Source organism: Dipodomys spectabilis, unplaced genomic scaffold (genome assembly GCF_019054845.1).
Source record: "Dipodomys spectabilis isolate Male_0828 unplaced genomic scaffold, ASM1905484v1 ptg000018l, whole genome shotgun sequence".
Classification (NCBI taxonomy): Eukaryota; Metazoa; Chordata; class Mammalia; order Rodentia; family Heteromyidae; genus Dipodomys; species Dipodomys spectabilis.
This window is the reverse complement of record NW_024870695.1, coordinates 16,174,216-16,196,095: the sequence shown is the minus strand read 5'-3', so window position 1 is coordinate 16,196,095 and position 21,880 is coordinate 16,174,216. Positions and strand designations below refer to the sequence as shown.

At 49.7% G+C, this 21,880-nt stretch overlaps 1 protein-coding gene across 1 annotated transcript; it reads left to right on the top strand.

Annotated features, from left to right (window-relative positions):
* The first annotated feature begins 9,890 nt into the window (after positions 1-9,890).
* On the top strand, positions 9,891-17,436 carry Tac4 (tachykinin precursor 4). The gene is made up of 4 exons (XM_042670754.1): positions 9,891-10,013; positions 13,875-13,968; positions 16,047-16,079; positions 17,396-17,436. The coding sequence occupies exons 1-4, from the start codon at positions 9,891-9,893 to the stop codon at positions 17,434-17,436; spliced, it is 291 nt and encodes a 96-aa protein (XP_042526688.1).
* Positions 17,437-21,880: the final 4,444 nt, after the last annotated feature.

Below are 21,880 nucleotides of genomic sequence, written 5' to 3'. Positions count from 1 at the left end.
GTTTTATTATTTTAAATTTCATGTAGATGGAATTGTACCTTAGGCATCCTGCTGCACAACGCTTTTTTCTTCTCTCTCAATTTCCGTGCTTTTTTAAATTTTATTGTCAAGATGCTGTCGAGAGGGTGACAGTTATATGAGCAAAGCAATGAGGACATTTCTTGTCCAGCTTTGTTCCCCCCTCCCTTGCTGTTTCCCCACTACCCCTTCCCTCCCCCAGCTCTCCATGCTTTGAGTTGAGTTTTAACCACATTCATATATGCACTGGGATGCATCCATTTTCACTGCCATGTTGTATCCCATGGGCTCTGGCTTTGACTCATTTAATCACAATTTCCTTGATTTTCTTGGTCTCCCGCAACTTCACCAGCCCTGTATACTGACCTTGAACTTCTCAGCCTTGCTCCCTGAGCTCCAACCACCCGGTGGCTGGCGTCTCCCTTGCTGACACTCATAGGCATTTCAAACCATCAACTTGTCCAAAGTAACACTCAGCCATTCTGCTTTGTTTTCTTCCCTTCTTCCATCTCCCTCTCCCTCCCTCCCCCTCTCTCTCTCCCCTCCCTCCCTCCCCCTCTCTCCCCTTTTCTCTCTCCCTCTTCCCCCCCCCCTCCCTGTCTCTGTTCCCATTCCTCTACTCCAGACCTGGATTGCCTCTGCTGTCACAGGAGCCCAGCCCTTTGCTCCCTTATCCACTGCTAACTCTGCTCAGGACCACTCCAAGTCTCTCCTAGACTATTCCAATGGCCTCTTAAAAGGTTTACTTCATTCCTTCATTTCCAATGAAATTGCCCTTCCCTGCATGCAGCATGCTCTGTACAATATTCCACTCTAACTACTAGAAACCCATGCGTCTGGTAGACCAGAAACCCCTAATAGTCAAAGATCCTTATTTTCTTTTACCCTCCCTCCCTCTCCCTTCCCTTCCCTTCTCTTCCTGTCTCTATTTTTTTTTTTTTTTGGTCGGTTGTGGGGCTTGAACTCTGGCCTGGGCGCTGTCCCTCAGCTCTTCAGCTCAAGGCTAGCGCTCTACCATTTGAGCCACAGCACCACTTCCGGCTTTTTTTCTTTTTGCTTATGTGGTGCTGAGGAATTGAACCCAGAGCCTCATGCATGCAAAGCAAGCGCTCTACCACTGAGCCACCTTCCCAGCCCTCTATTAATTTTGAACTTGTACACTCAAGCAATCCTCCTGCTTGGCCTCTGGAGTGACTGGAACTCCAGGTATGCCACTACATACACCCAGCCTCCTTTTCCTGAGCCTCATCTATATGCCCTGATTGGATATTCACATCAAGCTGGTCGCCATGGCACAGCCATGCTGCAGGATCTCCAAACACCTCCCTCTTCCTCCTCATGGAAGCTTGCTGGGTCCGTGTGACTCATCTTGTTTTTAACCTGTGTCTGCACATCTGGCATAGGCATTTTAATCCTAAACTCCAGGGTGCCTTTCTTAGGAACAGGATGAGCTCTGAGGTGTGAATTCTTATTACTTCCTGCATCTCCATGCTGGTCTTTCCCATGACCTATGCAAGCCCATGAGGTGATCTGGTGTGAACAGTGGGTGCTACAGATATATGACAGGAGCTGGATTTTAACCCCCACCTTCTGCCTCATCCAGTACAGTTTGCAACCTGCACAACTGTACAGGACAGTCCTGTTTGTAATGGTTTAATTAACCATCAGATTATTCCACCTTCCTCCTGCCATCCTCATCTACTGTCCCTATCTGCACATCCTCCAACTAGCACCTCCAAATGCCAATCTTCACCATGCTTAGAACCTCAGCCTCCCCCATTTGTTAAACTTCTCCACTTTATTGATGCGTAAATGAGCAAGAGGGTTTTTCTCAGGGTCCCTCAGAGCTGAAGGAGAAACAGGAAGTGAAGAGAGACAGGGAACAGAAGAGTCTGGATAGAAAGTCATTAGGGGAAAGTCCTTAGAAGTCCCTGAGAACATCTCTAAGTAGATTTAGTGTTAAGCAAAGGCTGGGAGCACCCTGAAACTTTGCCATTTCAATCTACAGGATCAGTACAGCAGGAATCGGGGGCCAAGCCCAGCCAGGGGTGGCAGAGACTGTGACCCAACTCCAGACTCGGACTTTGCCTGGGATATCATGAGCCTGGAAGATTCAGAGGATCTTTCTCTGGTTTTTGACAGTAATCTCTGCTCCTTGCTCAAAGGGGTCACACATCAGGCCAGAAGGGGCTGGCAGTTAGTTTTCTCGCTCCCAAGAACACAGAGAAGCCAGGAAGTTCCAGGGAGAAACCCAGAGGGTAGAATAACCTCCCATCTCCCACACAGCTGCCCTCCGCGGCTGCTTCGGCTCAGGTGTGCAGGTTGATCAGGGGAAACACAGGTGTCCTTAATAGAGATCAGGCAGAGCAGGATGGAGGTTCAGTCCTGCAAGGGCAGCCCCAGGCACCGCTCAAGCTCAGCCAGCCAAGTTCCCACATCATGCATTGTCTCTGTGTGGCTGGCTCTGGAGTCCTCCTGGACCCCAGCAACAAACTGTTCTGCAGACAGTGGGTAGACACTTGGTAGACAAAAGACAGTGCATTATAATTATATTTTCAATTAGCTGGTCATTTTTCTCCCACACTCACTATCCAAGATCTAGGAAGAAAGGGCCGATTTTAATCATGAGTTTCTCTTCACTCACTAATGGGGTCAGATTATTGCCCTCCAGCCCTGGGAGAGGCGAGTGCTCAGGGAACACTTCCTCAGCACTAAATCCAAGGTGAGAACTACGATCCAGTCTACCCCAGGGACATCACTAACCTCCTTCGGCCTCAGCCCAGAGTTTCTGAATCCACTTTTAAGGTCCACTACCCTGAACCTTGTCTAGGGAAGAGATGGGGTACAGGGAGCCCTTAGTCTGATGTCAGAGAGCTAGTTCTGTAAATCTCAGGAAGCTTACTTAACTGCTGGCACAACACCAGGGAATGTCCCAAACGACTTTCCTTAATCTGGGCTTTCCCTGGGAACACAGGTAGATAGTATTGCTTAATTACACTATTAGCAGCAATAAAATTGCTACCATACCTGAAGTGCCCAACACATGCCATACACTACATGAAATTATTTTATGTATTATTTTATTGAACCCAAACAACACGTTGACATGAGCACAGTATATTATTATCTTCATCTTCTGATCACAGTAAGGGAAATTCAGAAGTAACTTATACAAGGTCACCAATGATAAGTAGTAAGGCCAGAATTTGAACGCAGAGTATTCTTTTTGTGTGGGAATATACTAGGGTTTGAACTCAGAGGGCTCTACACTTGCTAGGCAAGTACTCTACTGCTGGAGTCACACTCCAATCCTTTCTGGTTTACATTCATTTACCTCCACTTTCCAAAGAGCTAGAATTACAGGTATCCACTAGCATACCTGGCCCTGGATTCCAGAGTATTGTTGACCATTATGCTCTACTCCTCTTGACTTAAACCCTCTGTGAGCCAGAGACCCACTCTGTGTTTTCTGTCTTTTCTTATGGACTCTAACTGCAGAAGAAATGTGGGTGGGCAAAAGCAAGCAAGGAGACAGGGTGAGACTACCCCCACATCCCTGCAACCCTAACCATCCCTTGACAAGCTGTACCTTGGCAGGTGGGGGAGGGGCTGGTGATAAAGGGAGGAGTCAGCCTCTGGTGAGAATCTCTTCCTCACACTGGACTGTACCTCTGCAACTCTCCCGAGGGCATAAATGAGGGGCTAGAGATGTTAAAGGCAACAGATGCTTGGACCAAATCATCTGCCACAAATATGGGCACATCTGCCCACATAAGTCCAGGGAACTCCATCTATGCTGTGGCTGTAAAAGGCACTTTCCAAACCCAAGTATTCTAAGATAAATGGCCAAATGCACATGTATCCTAAGTAAGTCCCTGTTCCTCCTGGCTGTGTTGGCCTGTGTTAAGATAGAAGGACAAGCACTAGGATTTTATAGGTGGCTTATACCTATAATCCTATAATCCTAGTTACTTAGGCTGAGAGCTGATGATAGCAGTTCGAAGCCAACCCAGGCAGGAAAGTCCAGGAGACTCTTATCTCCAATTAAGCACACACACACACACACACACACACACACACACACACACACACACACACACTATGAAACAGAGTCCAAGCCCCAATACTGGTACAATAATTAATTAAAATCCTGATGATTGGTTCTTCTACCTCTGTTCTCAGGATATGCTTGAAGGGTTAAAGTTTTGAGGCAGTGACCACTTGTTGCTTGTTTCTAGCAGAGCAACACATGGTGGCAATCCAAACACCTGTTTGGTGGTGTGCCTTTATAAACCCTGCAAATCCTTAGCTGGGGGCTCTCCTCCTAGGCTCGGCCCGTTTAAATAAAACCTTAAAACAGCTGTAGAGTCTGACTCTCAGTGGTCTTCTTGGTGGGAGTCCTGCGACCTAGGCACAACATGCTCATTTTGCAAGTCACTCAGTAAAATCTATGATGAGTGATTAGGAGCCAGATTGTAATCCCAAAGACCTGGGGGAAGCGCCCATAACCTCAAAGACTTGGGGGCAGCACCCAAGCCATCACAGGGAGGGGGGGCGCAAGCACAGGGTTGCGGACTGTCGTCCCAGCCTAGGCTCTGCAGGCCTCTACCCACCACCTTCCTCACGGGAAGGGCTGCCTGCTTCGTACGCTCCTGAGCTCTATGCCAGTCTCTCCACACAAGGGCCAAGCCATCAGAGCCCAGCACGCAGGATGAGATGAGGAGGCCAGAAGCTTCCACGTGGGGGCGCTGGAAGGGCGCGAGGAAGACGATGCACCCACCCCACCCCCGCACCCATCTGGGCATCGTCTGGAGGGACCCCCCCCCCTCATCCGCTGACCACTGCCCTCTCAAGGATCCCCACACACAGTAGACACCAGTCCCCTCCCCCCTCAACCCTGCCATGCCCCGTGCCGGCTCATCAGTCAAGGTGAGAGCTCGTGAGTGGCAAGCCGACCCGGGTTCGAATCCCGACTCCGACACTTGAAGACTGGGCGGCCTTACCTAGGGCGCTCGAGCTCTCTGAGCAGGCCTGCACCCCTGCTCTCGGTGGAGTAGGCGCTCGGAAGCGCCGGCTTCCGGCCCGCATCCCGCCCTCCGCTCGTGTTTCCCTCTCCACACTTTTTATTTCCTTTTTTAAAAAGTCCTTCCTCCGGTGCCTTTCTCTCCTGGGCACCGCAAGGCTGGCCAAACCGCAGCAATCCTGCGCCCACCCGGCGCCCGGAGAGCCGCGCCGCGGCCCGCCCCGCCCCGCGGCCACCCCGCGGACCTGCGCAGCCCACCCCTTCCCCGGGGTCACCTGCCGGGGTCACCCACCCGAGGAGCAAATCTGAACCTGGCCTTGCCCTGGATCCGCCCACCCGGGAGCCACCCACCCACGATCGCCCACCCGAGGGGCCGTACCCCGACCTGGACGCTCCCTGGCCCCGCCCGCCGGGGGGTCACCCACCCGAGGGTCACCCGCCTGGGTTGGTGTCTAACCTGAACCTCACCGGGCCCGACGTGCCGCCCACCCGGGCTAGTGTTTAAGCTGGGCTCTGGCCCCGCCCACCTGGGTGGGGGGGTCGTCTCCGGACCTGGCTCCGCCCCCCGGGGGGTCGTACCCGAACCTAGACCTGCCCTGGCACCGCCTACCCGGAGGTCATACCTGGACCCGGACCTGCACTGGCCCCGCCCACCCGGAAGTCGTGCCGGGACCTGGACCTGCACTGGCCCCGCCCTCCGGGGGGGACCTGGCCCCGCCCTGGCCCCGCCCTCCGGGGGGCCGTCTCCGGACCTGGCCCCGCCCTGGCCACGCCCTCCGGGGGGCCGTCTCCGGGCCTGGCCCCGCCCTCCGGGGGCCGTCTCCGGGCCTGGCCCCGCCCTCCCGGGGGTCGTGTCCGAACGGAGACCGCTTGGGATCACGCCCCACCCTGTACTCGTCGGCCCTGGGGTCACTCCCCAGGTTGTCCAGAGTCTGGTCCCTCCTTGGCCCCAACCTCCCTCTGTTTTCGGTCTCCGAACCCAGCCGCCGCCCGGGCCGTGCGGACGCAGGCAGCCGGGCACTCAGGCCTGGGCCGTGCGGACGCAGGCAGCCGGGCACTCCGGCCTGGGCCGGGCCCCGGTGGCCCAGGGCACCAGGGCGGGGCGGCAGACTCGGCCGCCAGGGCTGCCAGCCCCAGCCTGACCGCAGCCCGAGGGCCAGGCTGCAAATAGCCGCGGTTTTCAGCCCGGGCTCTGCCTGCCTCCCTCCGGGGCTTCCGGACCTTGGGGTTTTCTCTCCCCTTTTCCCCTCTGTGCGATGCCTTCCCTTGGTTCCCGCTGGCGCCCACCACATCCTGCCCCACGCAGGGAGGTTCCCGTGCCAGCGAGGCGAGGAGCAACGGGCCAAGATGGCAGAGCTAGGTCCAAGATCCTGCAGGACTAATAATCCAACTGAGTCAGGGCTGGGCTTTTGCTCCGAGCCTGGCACTGTGCTGAGCGCTTTAACGGCAGTCATGAAATCTTTCCTGCGCCCAGTCCGCAGACGGGGAAACTGGGATTCAGATATTCCTGAGGAGGTAAGGTCATCCTTAGCTGAAGTTAGAGAAGGCCATCTCCCCTGTTCAGAGTCGCACTCCGTGACCATCAGCAGCCCAGCCGGTGAGGTACTAATGGAAGATGAGATTGGAGAGAAGCTAGTCTGCTACTGATTCACAAAGTAATTTAGAGCAAGCCCACCCTGTCCCTGTTTGCACGTATAAAATGAAGAGGATGAAATACAAAACTGTTCCCTGTTAGGGAAGAACTTTCTAGAAACCGTGGGAAACCCAGCTGCTAGTGAGAAGCATCAGCTGCTGAGGGAGAGATAGTGTACTGCCTTCCTGCACAGCTGAAAGTCCACCATCCCAGGCTCTTCCATTAGGCTGAGCCAGGAAGTCTGTATTTTAGCAAAGGCTGGGATTCTAAAGCCATTTAGACTTGGACCCATCACATATATTCCTGGAAGAGGGCATGCATCTCCAAATACTCCATACTCGGGGCTGGGAGTATGGCTTAATGGTAGAGTGCTTGCCTAGCATGCATGAAGCCCTGGGTTCCATTCCTCAGTGCCACATGCACAGAAAAAGACAGAAGTGGTGCTGTGGCTCAAATGGTAGAGTGCAAGCCTTGAGCAAAAGAAGCTCAGGGATAGTGCCCAGGCTGAATTTAAACCCCAGGAGTGGAAATAAATAAATACACTCCCCTGTGTGGTTGTGCCTGGACTTAGAGTGAGCATGTTTATTATGGACCTACTATGTGCCCAACATTGGCTCTGGCAGCCCCTTCTTAGAAACTCAGAGCATAAATCTCTACCACATGGCTCACTAGCAGAGCTGCCCTGAAACCCAGCTGGCCTGTTTGTGAAAAGGAGCCAAGCACTTTTTTCCAAGGCTGTGTGCTATCTTGAACTAAGGCTGTATAGCTCAGGGATCTCGAAGCAGCCCAGGGATAGCCACAGAGATTGAAATGTCAATTAACTCCTGCTGGAGACAGGAGTAGATACAGATTAATTCTAGCAAAGAGGTGAACAAACTTCAAGGATGGGTACAAGTTTGCCATATGGAAAGGAAAGTAGAGGGTGAGGCAAAATGATGAGGGCAGGAAATGGAGGCTTGTCTCAGGAGCAGGTGGTGAAGTGGTTTGGGGTGAGCATGACGGGCACACTGGGAAGGCAGGCACTCCCTGCCCTTGCTCTCCCCCTCAATGCTGCCATATGCCAAACTAGAGCTGGCTATCTGCCAACCAGAGATCTCCTTACCTGTACTGAGTGAGGCTGTAGAACAGGGACAATGTTTTAGTCATCTTTGGCGAGACAAGTGTCAGTAATAGTAATAATTATAGTTAACGGGCATTAAATATTCACCACTACCCACTGTGCTAAGTGCTTCACATGCATTAGTCCATGTCATCTTCCAACTCTGAAACAATGTTGTTACCAATTCTGTCCCACCCATGAGGGCTATAAGGGGTTGAGGGGCTAAATAATGTGCCAGATTTCACCCAGCTATTCCATGATGGGCTAGAAGTAGAATTCAGGTCTCTGACCACAAACCCCTTTGTTCTGGAGTAGTGGATGGATGACAGACAGATGGATAAGTGGATGGGTAGGCAAAGCATGGACCTAGACAGACAAGGATTGAATGCTAAGCTAGGGAATTTAGCACGTATGTCAAGGCTACTGGGAGACATTGGAAGGCTGAAAACAAACAAGACAACATTAGGGATGTAGAGCAATCATTTTGACAACAGTGGAAAGATAGCTTAGGGTCAATGACATTTGAGGTAGGAGGCCATTTCCCTGGTAAATCCCAGTTCTTACTTGCAAGGAGCCTCTTTTCTTTTTTTTTTTTTTCCTTTTTCTTTTTGGTCGGTCATGGGGCTTGAACTGTGGGCTTGGGCACTGTCCCTGCGCTCTTCAGCTCAAGGCGAGCGCTTTACAGCTTGAGCCACAGCGCCACTTCCAGTTTTCTAGTGCTTTATTGGAGATAAGAGTCTCATGGACTTTGCTGCCCAGGCTGGCTTTGAACCGTGATCCTCAGATCTCAGCCTCCTGAGTAGCTAGGATTACAGACATGAGTCACCGGCGCCAAGCTTTGGAGCCTCTTTTCTTTTTTTTTTCTTTTTTCTTTTTTTTTTGGGGGGGGGTCCGGTCCTGGAGCCTGAACTCTGGGCCTGAGCACTGTCTCTCAGCTCTTCAGCTCAAAGCTAGCGCTCTACCGCTTGAGCCACAGAGCCACTTCCGGCTTTTTTCTTTTTGCTTATGTGGTGCTGAGGAATCGAACCCAGGGCCTCAGGCATGCAAGGCAAAGCGCTCTACCACTGAGCCAACTTCCCAGCCCAGGAGCCTCTTTTCTTAAAGCAATTCATTCTCTCTCCTCGAGCAAGATCTGTCTCTCTCTCCTTCCCTTCTTTCCTCTTCCCCTACCCCATTCCTTTCTTTCTCTCCATCTCTATGTAGTCTAGACTCACCATGAACTTGTAATCTTTCTGCTTCAGTCGCCAAGTACTGGGATTATAGACATGCCCTACCACGTCTGGCTCATGATACATTCGTTTGCTTGTTTTTTGTTTTTGTGCGTTGTTTTTTTAATGTGTATGGTATGTAGGTGGGGTGTATGTCAGTACCGAGGTTTGAACTTAGGGTCTGGGGGCTGTCCCTTAGCTTTTTCACTCAAGGCTGGTGTTCTACCACTTGAGCCATAGCTCTACTTCTGATTCTTTTTTTTTTTTTTTTTAATTGGAGATAAGAGTCTCATGGTCTTTCCTGCCCAGGTTAGCTTCAAACTTCAACCCTCAGATCTCAGCCTCTTGAGTAGCTAGGATTGCAGGCATGAGCCACCAGTGCCTTGTTTTCAAGACATATTCTTTAAACACACACACACACACACACAGACTATGATTGGGGGTTTGGGGAAAATGAAGAAAAAGAGGAGAAAGGGGAAGAGAAGGGAAGAGGTGGAATCCTGGGGAGAGTACAGAAAGAGAAACCACACAGTCCCCTTTCCCTTCCCTACTCCCAGGGAGCTCCAGGCCCCACACAGTGTGCCTTTGTACACCTGCCTGGGAGAGAATCCAGGGAAAGGGAGTATTGCATCAGAGTGTTAAGCCCTAGCTGAGATTAGGTGTTGGGGCGGCTGTGGGAGGTCCAGTCCTTCCTCTGGAGCAGCTCCAGGTGTCACTGGCCAGGGAGGGAGGTGAGAGCCACAGGATTTGGCTCAGGGCTCAGATAAGCTGAAGGGTTGAAGCAGAAGAACTGAAGGTGTGGAGGACAGAGAGCTTCCTACCTACTACCGACTCTCAAGCCACCAAAAGGGAGACAGAACCTGCTGGAGGAGGCATCTTCAAGCAGGCCCCCAATAGAGCCATCTCGCCATGCTGCCCTGCCTCACCCTGGTCTTCCTGATGGTGCTGCCTGTGTGCATCATGGCAAAAGACAGTGGACAGAAACTGATACTCAACACAGAAGCAGAGCCCTTGATAACCGTGACTCTAGAGGTACCTTTGGGGAGAGGGCGGGGGATGACCCGTGGTGGAGGGGTAGAAGATCTCTCCCAGGGCTGCTAGGAGAGCAGGCTGTGTACTGCAAAACCAAGGCAAGTTGGCTGAGTCCTTCTGTGGGGAGATTCCAGATATGAGCGCCAGATTATCAAAGGTATATGCAGAGAGAGAGAAAGAGAGAGAGAGGAAACACTTATTTAACTATGCTATGTTCCTGGTACTGTCCTAAATGCTTTTTAATCATTAACTCATTTTACCTTCATTTCAACCTCATGGCTGTGGTACCATTATCATCCCCATATCAGAGACAAGGAAACTGAGGCACAAAGAAATCAAAAAAGTTGAAGCACAGCTTCAAAAGCACAACTATTACTGGCTGCTGTGGCTCACACCTAGCTATTCAGGCTGAGATCTGAGGATCTCAGCTCAAAGCCAGCCAAAGCAGACAAACCTAGAAAGACTTATTTCCACTTAACCAGTAAAAAACTAGGATTGGAAGTGTGGCTCAAGTGGTAGAGTGCTTACCTGGAGCAGGTATGAGTCCCTGAGTTCAAACACCAGTACTATCAAACACACATACAGAGACACAGACACACAGATACACACACATCTTGTCCAAGCTCTGCTTCTGTGTATCTATACATTAGAGATTTTTCCAGAGTTTCCTATGGGGGCTTTAACTCAGAGCAAGATCACTATTGCTTATCACATGTAGGAAGGCTTATCTCCTGACAAACACTGGTTTGGTAGTGGTCTCTGCTATGGAATCCCTGAGTGCAAGTCATCAGGGAGACCCCACCCTGATATCTGATGTATCTGACCACTGGCACGAAGACCTTGACCTTGGAGCTTTCTTTACAGGAAGAACCATGGACAGCCCTTCCTGGTGGGTTTCTAGTATGGACATGTCAGTGGGGAGAAGGCAGTAGGGCCTGGGAGATCCAGGTTCAAGCCTTTCCACCAACTCCTGCTGCTCCCTAGGCCTCTGTTTCCTTACCTGCAACATTCAGGGAGAGAAAAGATGATCCCAAAGCTCTTTCTGGAGCTGTAAGCTAGCAGTCAATGCCAAATATCTGGGTATCTGGCTGAGCTTTGAGAAGCTCTGCTGGCTGGTGTGATGAGGAGCTTGATGTTTGGGAAGTGGCATCAACAGCCAGTAGCTCATCCTGCAGTGGGCAACAATCCTTTCTCCTTTTACTCTCCTTCAGCTTCTCTCTGCATCCCAAGACTTGTGGTTTGGAAGGCAGGAGGGGAGGCTAGGTTAGCAGGTGGGTAGAACTTACACTGTGAATAATGCTATGTATTACTACAAAGGTGGTGGAAGAAGAGAGGCACTTTCAGGGTGATCTGATCACTTCCAAGGCTCCCATCTGCAGTCATCCTGGGCTTCGGGGCTTTGGCTGGGGCTTTGGTATATGGAGGGTTTGGGTGGGGGGCAGGAATCCTTGCCAAGTGAAAGGGAGCAGACACATTCTACTCCTCCCTACTCCCCCACCTCCTACCCCGGCAAAAAGCTGGTGGGTGAGAAAAGGGTCAGTCCTATTTTAATTCATAAAGGGCCATTCTCTCTAACTTGCATTTGAAGGCTGCCTCTTACCAAGGCAAAGTGGTTTTCATGAGCTTTTCAGAAATGGGTCTAAATCTCCAAAGAGACTTTTCTGGTTTCTGGCCAGGCTGGGAGACTCCAGCCAGAGACAGCCATTGACATCCCTGGGAGGAGACAAATTAGAAGTGACTGAATTAGTCCAAGGCTTAGAGAACAATGCACTCCCGAAAGTTGGGATGAGACAACTGATAAAGGGCACACGGGTCATCACTGTGGGCCTCAGGAGCCTAGCCCCGTCACTGAGGAAACATAAAGAAAGTCCCTGATTCATCCCAGCCCTGGGCTGGAACTTGCATGTCTCCAGAGCTGTTTACCTGTCTTCAGCCTTGCTGGAAAAGGAGACCCACCCCATTTCCATCCCTTTCCCCACCCCCATCGCCACTGCCCTAGACTCTCTCTTCAGTGTCCCAAGACACTGTGAGAGAGCTTTGGCCAAGACCACAGAGCTAATGGAGGAGTGGGAACTTAAATCCACTGCCCTTAGGTCAGGATGTTTAACCTTAACTCAAGGATGAAAAAGTCCTTGTCCAGGGACTGGGAAGGTGGCTCATTGGTAGAGTGCTTGTGGCCCTGGGTTCGATTCCTCAGCACCACATAAGCAGAAAAAGCCGGAAGTGGCGCTGTGGCTCAAGTAGTAGAGTGCTAGCCTTGAGCTTAAGAGCTCAGGGACAGCACCCAGAGTTCAGGCCCCATGACCAACAACAACAAAAAAATCTCTGTCTAAAGCAAGAGCTCTACTCAACAACAACAAAAAATCTCTGTCCAAAGCAAGAGCTCTACCCCAGATCACAGCCATGATTCTCCTGAGAGACCAGACTCTAGGGACAAGAACCTGGGGAACACAGGAGGAGCCAGAATTAGAGTGGGGGGCAGGAAGGGGAAACCTTTGAGTTCAGTGGTGATCACCCCTCATTGTCTGTGTTGGAAACATTTCCTAAGGTGAATCACATGGGCTCTGGGGTAGATTTTTTTTTTTTTTTGGGGGGGGGGTCAGTTGTGAACTCAAGGCCTGGGTGCGGTCTGGTAGGGTAAATTAGACTTTGCCAGAGAACCATGCAGACATCCAGGTACAGAGAACAAAGAAAGGTTTATTGTCTGGAAAGGGGCGGGCAAGACTCCTTCTCACAAGGGAGAAGTGAGAAGAAGCACTGACTATTGTCTGAGGTGAGCTACATAACCTAGGAGGCTTAGGAGGGGCTAGAATGGGCTAGGAGGCAGAAACCCTGGGGTGGACATGTGGGCCAGGGGCTTCATCATGGTGGACTAGGATTTCTGGCTGCTGTCCAAATAGTAGATAAAGGTCCTACAACTTCCCAGACCTGAAAGTCACTCTAAGGGGCTCCTGTTGCCTTATATGGTGGTAGCTGCCCCAGAGAATTGCCATCCCAAAGTAGAGGGGGTTGGAGGCTAATTATTTACTGCTTTTACTACGTGGGCCTAGTGTTGCCTAGGAAGGGAGCATGCTAAGCTGTGGAAAGGGAAAGGAGTGGACTAAGCTCTGAGAAGGGAACTCATTTCGCTAATGCTGTCCCTGAGCTCTTCTTGAGGCTAACACTCTACCACTTTTAGCTACAGCACCACTTCCAGTTTTCTGGTGGTTCATTGGAGATAGTCTCACAGACTTTCCTGACCATCTGGCTTTAACTGTGATCCTCAGATCTTAGCTTCCTGAGTAGCTAGGATTACAGGTGTGAGCCACTGGCTCCCTGCTGAGGCAGACTTTTGAATCCTGATCCAGCTACTTCTGTGAACTTGGACAAATAAACCATCTCCTCTGTTTCCACATTTGGAAAATAGATAGAGATCCTTGTCTCTCTCCCTGATCGTGGTTGTGGACATGGAAAGAGTAAGATTATAACCGTAGTGCCCAAGAGCTCAGCCTTTGGTCCAGAGGCCCTGGGTTCAAGTGCTGGCTGTATCTCTCACTGCTTAGCTGGATGACTTGGGACATGTTCATCTCTCTATATTTCTGTCTGTCAAATGGTGACAGTAATTGTATTGGGTTTTATTTTCATAGGGTTTTGGTAAGGATCAAGTGAGTTACTATAGTAAAGTACACAGAACAGTGTCAAGACTATAGGAGATAAAATGTTAGCTAGTAACTATGCATAATATGGTGTGAAATAGAAAAAAAGAGTGCCCAGTGCCAGCACAGAGCAATGTCCAATGACTGTGAGCTACTGTTGAGATGATTATTGCTTAGTCCCCTGGCAGCCTCTCTCTATTCTAACACTACCTCTTTGCTTCTTTAGGGAGGTGCTGGTCCCAGCATTCAACTCCAGCTGCAGAAGGCAAAGAGAAGCAAGAACAGACAGTTCTTTGGGCTCATGGGAAAGAGAGTGAAAGGTGAGTGAGGAAGGCAGCAGGAGCTGCAACACTAAGCAGAGGATCTAGATTGATGCCCACGAGCTGAGAGCAGTTACTCCAAGCCAGTAGAGGTCGCTCTCAACACCATCTAACCAAGATGCATTAATAATGACAACAGAGGCCTTTTGTAGGCATCTGAGGAGCTGGGCACCTGAAGGTAGAGCCAATGCTTTGCATCTTGGTTGGTGACCTTGTCTACTTGTACCTGGGTGATTTTGGTGAGTGAAGCTAGAAGTCCCCGTGTAGATGTGAGCAAAGCCATAAGCAAAGCTTTCTAGTTGGTTCTGTGCGGCCCAACCAGAATGTTATTAAAATTCTGTGTTTCCATTTTCAATGAGGTAGTCCTGTCCTGGGAGGACAGGGAGGAAACAGGCTAGGTAGAAAATTGTTTTCTCTTTGTTGCCTGTCTTGGGGCTTGAACTCAGGGCCTGGGTTCAAGACCCATAGCTTCACTTCTAACTTTTTGGTGGTTAATTGAAGATCAGACTGTCATGGACTTTCCTGCCCAGGCTGGCTTTGAACTACAATCCTCAGGACTGGGCCTCCTGGGTAGCAAAGATTATAGCACCTGGCTAACATTTTTTTTTTTTTTTGGCCATGGGGCTTGAACTCAGGACCTGCGCACCATCCTTGAACTCTTTTGCTCTATGTTAGCACTCTACCACTTTGAGCCATAGCTCCACTTCTGATTTTCTGGTGGATAACTGGAGAGAAGAGTCTCACATGCCAGGCACTGGTGGCCCACTCCTGTAATCCTAGCTACTCAGGAGACTGAGATATGAGGATCACAGTTCAAAGCCCAGGCAGGAAAGGCCGTGAAACACTTATCCCTGGAAGTGGCGATGTGGCTCAAGTTGTAGAGCACTAGCCTTGAGCCCAAGAGCTGAGGGATAGCACTCAGGCCCAGAGTTCAAGTCCCATGACTAAAAAAAAAAAAGAGGCTCACAGATTTTCTGCCCAGGCTGGCTTTGAACCACAATCTTCAGATCTCAGCCTCCTGAGAGGATTACAGGTGTGAACCACCAGTGCCAGGCTAACATTTTATTTTCTTAGGTGACTAAGCTCAGTGTTAGTGAGGGGTGAGGAACCTGTAGCTATTCATAGTCCATTTGGAGGACACCTTAGCCATATCCATTGAAGTCAGAAACACACATTCCTTTGATTAATAGTCTCAAGTCAGGAAGTCTGTCAAGTAGATATGATATTGTAATAGCTAGGATTACAAGCATGAGCCACTGACAATGGCCACTGGCCATTGCGTGCTTATATTCCTAGCTACTCAGGAGGCTGAGATCTAAGGATCTTGTCTCAAAGCTAGCCTGGACAGGGAAGTCCACATCTCTGGTTAATTACAAAGAGCCATAGAGCCATAAATGGAGGTGTTGGTCAAGTAGTAGAATGTTAGCCTTGAGCAAAAAAGCTAACAGAGAGTGCCCAGGCCCTGAGTTCAAGCCCTGGTACCATCACAAAATAAATGAATAATAATGAAATACTAAGCATGCATTTAAGGACTGTTCAATAAAATGTGCATATACATTTAGAGAAAACAAACTTGTGACTAAACATTTTTGGCCTTTTTTTTTTTTCTTTTTCTTTTTGTTGGTTGTGGAGCTTGAACTCAGGGGCCTGAGTGCTGTTCCTGAGCTCTTTGTTCAAGGCTAGTGCTCTACCTCTTGGAGTGGTAGAGCGCTAGCCTTTTGGTCTTTGTTTTTTCTTCCACAAAATGAGTTTGGGACTGAGCCATTGCACAGTTTCTTACAAACCCAACAACCCATTCAGAGTGGTGGACAAGAAAAGATTTCTTGAGCAAGACAGATGCTCATACCTGCTCAGATCTCCACAGCAACATCTCTGCCTAGCAGGGACTGAGGCAGCAATAGCTTAAGTGCTTTCCCAAAGAACCCCAGTGCTCCCTCCTGGCTCCTATTGAACACATCCCCAACGCCACCCAAGGACAACAGAGAATGACCAGAGGTCCTATGAAAACCCCACCCCCACCTCACCAAGCCCCCAGGGGAAGTGGTGACATTCTCATTTCTTCTCTCTCCTTCTCCTAGGAATACCCTCGATCCAGCCAGAGGGAAGAACAGGTGAGTGTCACCAGGCCCCCCTGAGGAGGGTATGGCTATCCCAGCTACTAACAAACCAGGCAGGTGGCTAGGGACACAGCTGGCTGGCATTACTGGGCTAGATGAAGGGTAGGGTAAGAGAGGCTTGACCGTACATACCCTGGTCTTTCTGATTGTTTCCTTAGAGGACGGACTATGCATGTCTAGCGCGTGCCTGTAATGGAAAGAGGAGGCAAGGCTGAAGCTAGTTCTGCAGTTTCAAAATTACCTTGAGTTGGGCTGGGAAGGTGGCTCAGTGGTAGAGTGCTTGCCTCGCATGCATGAGGTCCTCGGTTCGATTCCTCAGCACCATATAAGCAGAAGAAAAAAAAAGCCAGAAGTGGCGCTGTGGTAGAGTGCTAGCCTTGCACTAAAGAGCTGAGGGACAGCACCCAGGCCCCATGACAAAAAAAAAAAAAAAAAAACGTTATAGAGTGCTAGCTTTGAGTGAAAAAGCTCAGGGACAGCACTCAGGTCCTGAGGTCAAGCCTCAGGAAAGAAGGAAGGAAGGAAGGAGGGAGAGAAAGAACCCATGCCTAATGTGTCCTCATTTTTCATGACCCTTGTGTGCTAAGGATCAAGCACTGCCTCTCATGCCCTTTACCCTAACTGACTTCATCTTGACCTTACCTCTAAGAGCTCTCCTCCCTGCCCTGCCTGCACAGACATCATCTCCATGGCCTGGGCACAATGCTCTCGCTAGCACACTGTACAACACTGTCCTGCTGGCTCACACAGCTGCTGTCCCAAGCCTGGAAACTTCCCACGGATAGACACCAGGTCTATCCCAAAAACTCAGGGCAGTTTTTCTGTCCATAAGAAACACCACTAGATGTTTGTGGAAGGAAAAAGAGATGAGAATGGAGGAGGAACGACCAAGTCTATGAATGAATGGACCAATCCAAGGTGTTTCCACAACTCTGAGGACAATTGAAAAAGTATCTCCATATGCCAGGCCCCAGGTTGGCCTTGCCTTTCCATGCTTTCCAAGATAGCCTCCCTTTGCTGCCTTTCTGTTCTCTACCTTTTCTCTCTCACTGGAGTATATTTGGGATAAATGATTCAGGGCCTTCTGTGGGGGACAGGACCATCCATAGAAGGTGGGCAAGAGCCTCTAGTGGGCAGCAAGGGCATCATGGGAAAGCAACTAGATGCTCTGCTGCCATCAGACAGAACAGACTCCCACGCAACATCAAAGGGAAGTGCCCACAGGAGGAGGTAGTAGGTGGGCCTCTGCTGATCTAAAGCTGCACCTTGCCCATGTCTACTGTGCTGGGCACCTGTTCCCCACACCTCAGAGCCAGCTGATCCAGAGGACAATGAGGTTTCCAGACCTTGACATATTCTCTTATTCCCTCACTGTGTATAAAATCCTAGACAAGATCCTTAGATGGTCAACCCCTAAGTCTTAAGAGATTCTTTCCCTTCTACGATTATCTTTAAGTGTGCATGCCTCTGGGATAAGTGATAGTCTAAGAAGTTACCAGTTAATGCCCCCAGACAGAGCTGCATCCCCATGGTTCCCAAGGTTAGGTATCAATTTAAGTGGACCAGGCTCAGGATTAGTGAGAGGATGCAAGGAGGAGGGCAGCAGGTATGCCAGTGGTCTACCCTAGTCAAGCTGCCTTCCAGACTACTTTCCTTCCTGTCTAGCCTCTTCTCCCTAGAACTTCTGCTAATTCCAATACTGATATTGCTAAGAAAGATGGGAACAGACTAATTTTCTCAAAGTTATTTTGAGTCATTTCTTTCAAAAGGCCCTGGAAGTCACCTAATATCAAGCACACACGCATGCTCCTCCAGTCATGGTGTAAATAGAAAGCTTTTTAATTTTTTAAATTTTTATGCATTGAACTCAGGAGCCTGGGTGTTATTCCTTTGCTTTTTCACTTAAGTGCTCTACCAGCTGAGCTCCAGCTCTCTCTCTCTCTATCAGTCATAAGGTTTGAACTCAGGGTCTGGGCACTGTCCCTGAGCTCTTTTGCTTGAGGCTACCACTTTGAGCCATAGTTCCACTTTCTGTTTTTGAGTAGTTAATTGGAGATAAGAGTCTCACAGGGTCTGTTCTGCTGGGGTTGGCTTTGAACCATGATCCTCAGATCGCAGCCTCCTGAGTAGCTAGGATTCAGGTGTGAGCCACTAGCACCCAGCACAGCTTTTTTTTTTTTTTTCTAGTTAATTGGAGTCTCGTGGACCTTCCTGCTCTGGTTTTGAACCCCGTTCCCAGATCTCAGCTCCCTGAGTAGCTAGGATCATAAGTGTGAGCCAAGAGCACTAAGTACTTTCCAGCTTTTTGGATCAATCAAAGCTGCCCACAGAGCAGGACTGAAAGCTAAAGCTCCAGTCTACTGGACTAAAGTACCTCCCATGTCTCCAGAGGGTATTGGGGACTGTGGAATTCCACTCCCCTTTTGCAGAAAGGACAACAGGGTGGGCTTTGTCCCTGCTATGGAGACACTTATGACTGAATAATTGACGATCTAGCAGATGAACCTATAATTCCATCACTCTAGATGCTTACAGCCAGGAGAAACAGGAGCGGGGACAGGTGGGAAGGCAGATAAGACTCCTTAACCACCAGTCACCTAAAGAACTCTCCCTAGGTGCAGAGGACAGCCAGGGTTCAGAGAGTCCCAGAGAAGGCTTCCCAGAGGAGGCTGCACACCCTCGCTGCACTGGATGTCACAGCTGATCAGCTGCAGGCCAACTCCATCTTCCATGTGTCAACCCAAGCATCAGATGTCAGGCCTGTACTGGAGAAATTCAATGCCTTTCTTCTAGGACTCAGCCAGTGTCAAACACTTACGGTGCACAAATACATTGTTAGCCTGTGGACAGCTAGAGTGAGCCTGCCCTCCCTTGCACTGAGGCTCCAGCTCAGTGTGCTACCAACATGAGCCTCATATACTCTGTAACCCATCCCCAGCACCCAGTATGGGGCTCAATAAATGAATGACCAGTGATTGGCTTCCTTTGTTATGCAGGGTGGAAGGTGGGATATCAATCCAAAGGGCCTTTTTCAAAGTTGCAAAGAGAAAGACTACAAGCCTGGGTCTGTCCTTGGGTAGGTAAAGAGTTTAAGACATAGGTAAAGATGACAGGCAGAAGACAGGCACCAGTGGCTCATGCCTGTATTCCTAGCTACTCAGGAGGTTGAGATCTGAGTATCATGGTTCAAAGACAACTTGGGCAGGAAAGTCCAATAAACCACCAGAAAACTGGAAGTGGTGCTGTGGCTCAAGTGGTAGAGCACTAACCTTGAGCTAAAGAGCTGAGGGACAGCGCCCAGGCCCCGAGCTCAAGGTTAGAAATTGTCATAGAAACTGTCACAGAAGCACTAATGCTCTTTTTTTTTTTTTTGTTGGTCGTGGGGCTTGAACTCTGGGCCTGGGCGCTGTCCCTCAGCTCTTCAGCTCAAGGCTAGCGCTCTACCACTTGAGCCACAGGGCCACTTCCAGCTTTTTTTCTTTTTGTTTATGTGGTGCTGAGGAATCGAACCCAGGGCCTCAGGCATGCAAGGCAAGCGCTCTACCACTGAGCCACCTTCCCAGCCCCTCCACCATGATCTTAAAGTGGGCAATTGGATCCCATCTATCCCTTGTTAGCCAATCTAATGCAATCCTTGGATAAGCAAGAAGGACATATATTTTTTATTTTTTGCCAGTTTTGGGGTTTGAATTCAGGGCCTGGGTCCTGTCCTTGAGCCTCTCTGTGTTCAAGGCTAGCGTTCTACCACTTGAGCCACAAACTTACTTCTGACTTTTTCTGTATATATGGTACTGAGGTATCGAACCCAGGGCTTCATGCATGCTAGGCAAGCACTCTACCACTAAGCTACATCCCCAGCCCAGGATATATTTTTTAACTTTTTTTTTTTTTTTGTCGGTCATGGGGCTTGAACTCTGGGCCTGGGCGCTGTCCCTCAGCTCTTCAGCTCAAGGGGAGCGCTCTACCACTTGAGCTACAGCGCCACTTCCGGTTTTCTGGTGGTTTATTGGAGATAGGAGTCTCACGGTCTTTCCTGCCCGGGCTGGCTTTGAACCGCGATCCTCAGATCTCAGCCTCCTGAGTAGCTAGGTTACAGGTGTGCCACAGCTTTTGTCCCTTTCTTACAGTGCATTAACCACAATTAAAGTATGTATTGCCTAAATGTGCTGGCACGTGTCTGAAACCCCAGCAAAGTGACAGGCATAGGTAGCATCACTGTCTGAGGCTGCCCTGAGCAAGAAGCACAAGATCCTACCTAAGAAACACCTAGAGAGCAAGAAAGGTCTGGAGGTATGATTCAAGTGGTATAGCACCTGCATAGTTCAAATTCAAAGTGCCAGATTGCTTGTCATTTGTATGTCACTACTTGTTTCCCAGGGCTTAATGAAACTCATATTTGTTAACTGACTGATTCTCAGATATTACACAAGCTAATCAATCCTTGCAACTTCCATCATTCCCAGAGGCCTTTCAGAAACTGGGCATGGTGGTGCAGGCCTGTGTCCCAGCTGTGATGGGAGGAGCACCCATTCATGGCTGTGGTTCCAAGGGTTCACTGTGGTCACCCAGCCAGCAAAGTGTTTAGACTTTAGTCTCACATTTGAAATCTGGGAGGTTCAAAGCCATATAGGAGAGGGAAGAGCAGGGATTTGGTGCAGGATGGTTTGACTAAACATTCCCACTCCTGGCACTTCTTAGCTGGGTTTATCTGGGTAGCACATTTCCAAAGACCCAACCCCCAAGAGGATCCTTCCAGATCAACTTAGGAAATGTGACATCCTCTCTCTCTTAGAAAACCCCAATGGCGGAAGTGGCACTGTGGCTCAAGTGGTAGAGCGCTCGCCTTGAGCTGAAGAGCTGAGGGACAGCACTCAGGCCCAGAGTTCAAGCCCCATGACTGACAAAATAAAAATAAAATAATAAACAGAAAACCCCAATGGCCACCAGCCTACCAAAGGTTTTGAGAAGCTTGGAAGAAACAATGGTATTTAACTTTTGTCGGTCATGGGTCTTGAACTCTGGGCCTGGGTGCTGTCCCTCAGCTCTTCAGCTGAAGGCAAGCGCTCTACCACTTGAGCCACAGTGTCACTTCTCATTTTCTGGTGGTTAACTGGAAATATAAGTCTCAGGGACTTTCCTGCCCCAGCTGGCTTTGAACTGTGATCCTCAGATCTCAGCCTCCTGATTAGCTAGGATTATAGGTGTAAGCCACCAGAGCCCGGCTTTTAACTTTTATTTAACTCAGTGTTTTCCAAATTTACTTGACCATCGTACCCTTTTGCTCATACTTTTGTAGTTAATGGAACATTTGGAGAATGCTGAAATGGATGCTTTCCCAGTAAATTCGGAGAAGACTGACACAACTGTACACTTGAGGGCATGTGTAAGGGGCTGATGAAAGCTATGTGGGCTGAGTCAGCTTAAGGGATGACTCAGAGGCCAGCACAAACAAGAATGTAACCCAATGCGCAATGTAAAGCCACATGAATTCTTGAGCAGGGAAGCGATGGCACGTCTTGATGGTAGGACATTGTTGGTTTTTCCTAATCCACTTTCAGTGCCAGCTAAGAATTTTGAAGCCAAGCAAAGGCCTTATTTTTGCAGCTGTGATGTCCTAAAGGGACTGCACAAGAAGGCAAGCCTGCTCAAGCAGTTAATGGAAACTACAGGGCCTTCCCTAGTTTCACAGGTCTCCCTGTCTCACTCATTTCTATGTATTAAATAACATAAAAACATACCTTAAACCTTTCAAGTAGCTTAAGGTTGGGTGCTGGTGGTTCATACCTATAATCCTA

Excerpts from the sequence above, each read along its gene's own strand:
- Tac4 (XM_042670754.1), top strand. The coding sequence starts at position 9,891 with ATGCTGCCCTGCCTCACCCTGGTCTTCCTGATGGTGCTGCCTGTGTGC. Across the intron at positions 10,014-13,874 it reads TGATAACCGTGACTCTAGAG|GGAGGTGCTGGTCCCAGCAT; the intron begins GTACCTTTGGGG and ends TTGCTTCTTTAG. Across the intron at positions 13,969-16,046 it reads CATGGGAAAGAGAGTGAAAG|GAATACCCTCGATCCAGCCA; the intron begins GTGAGTGAGGAA and ends TCCTTCTCCTAG.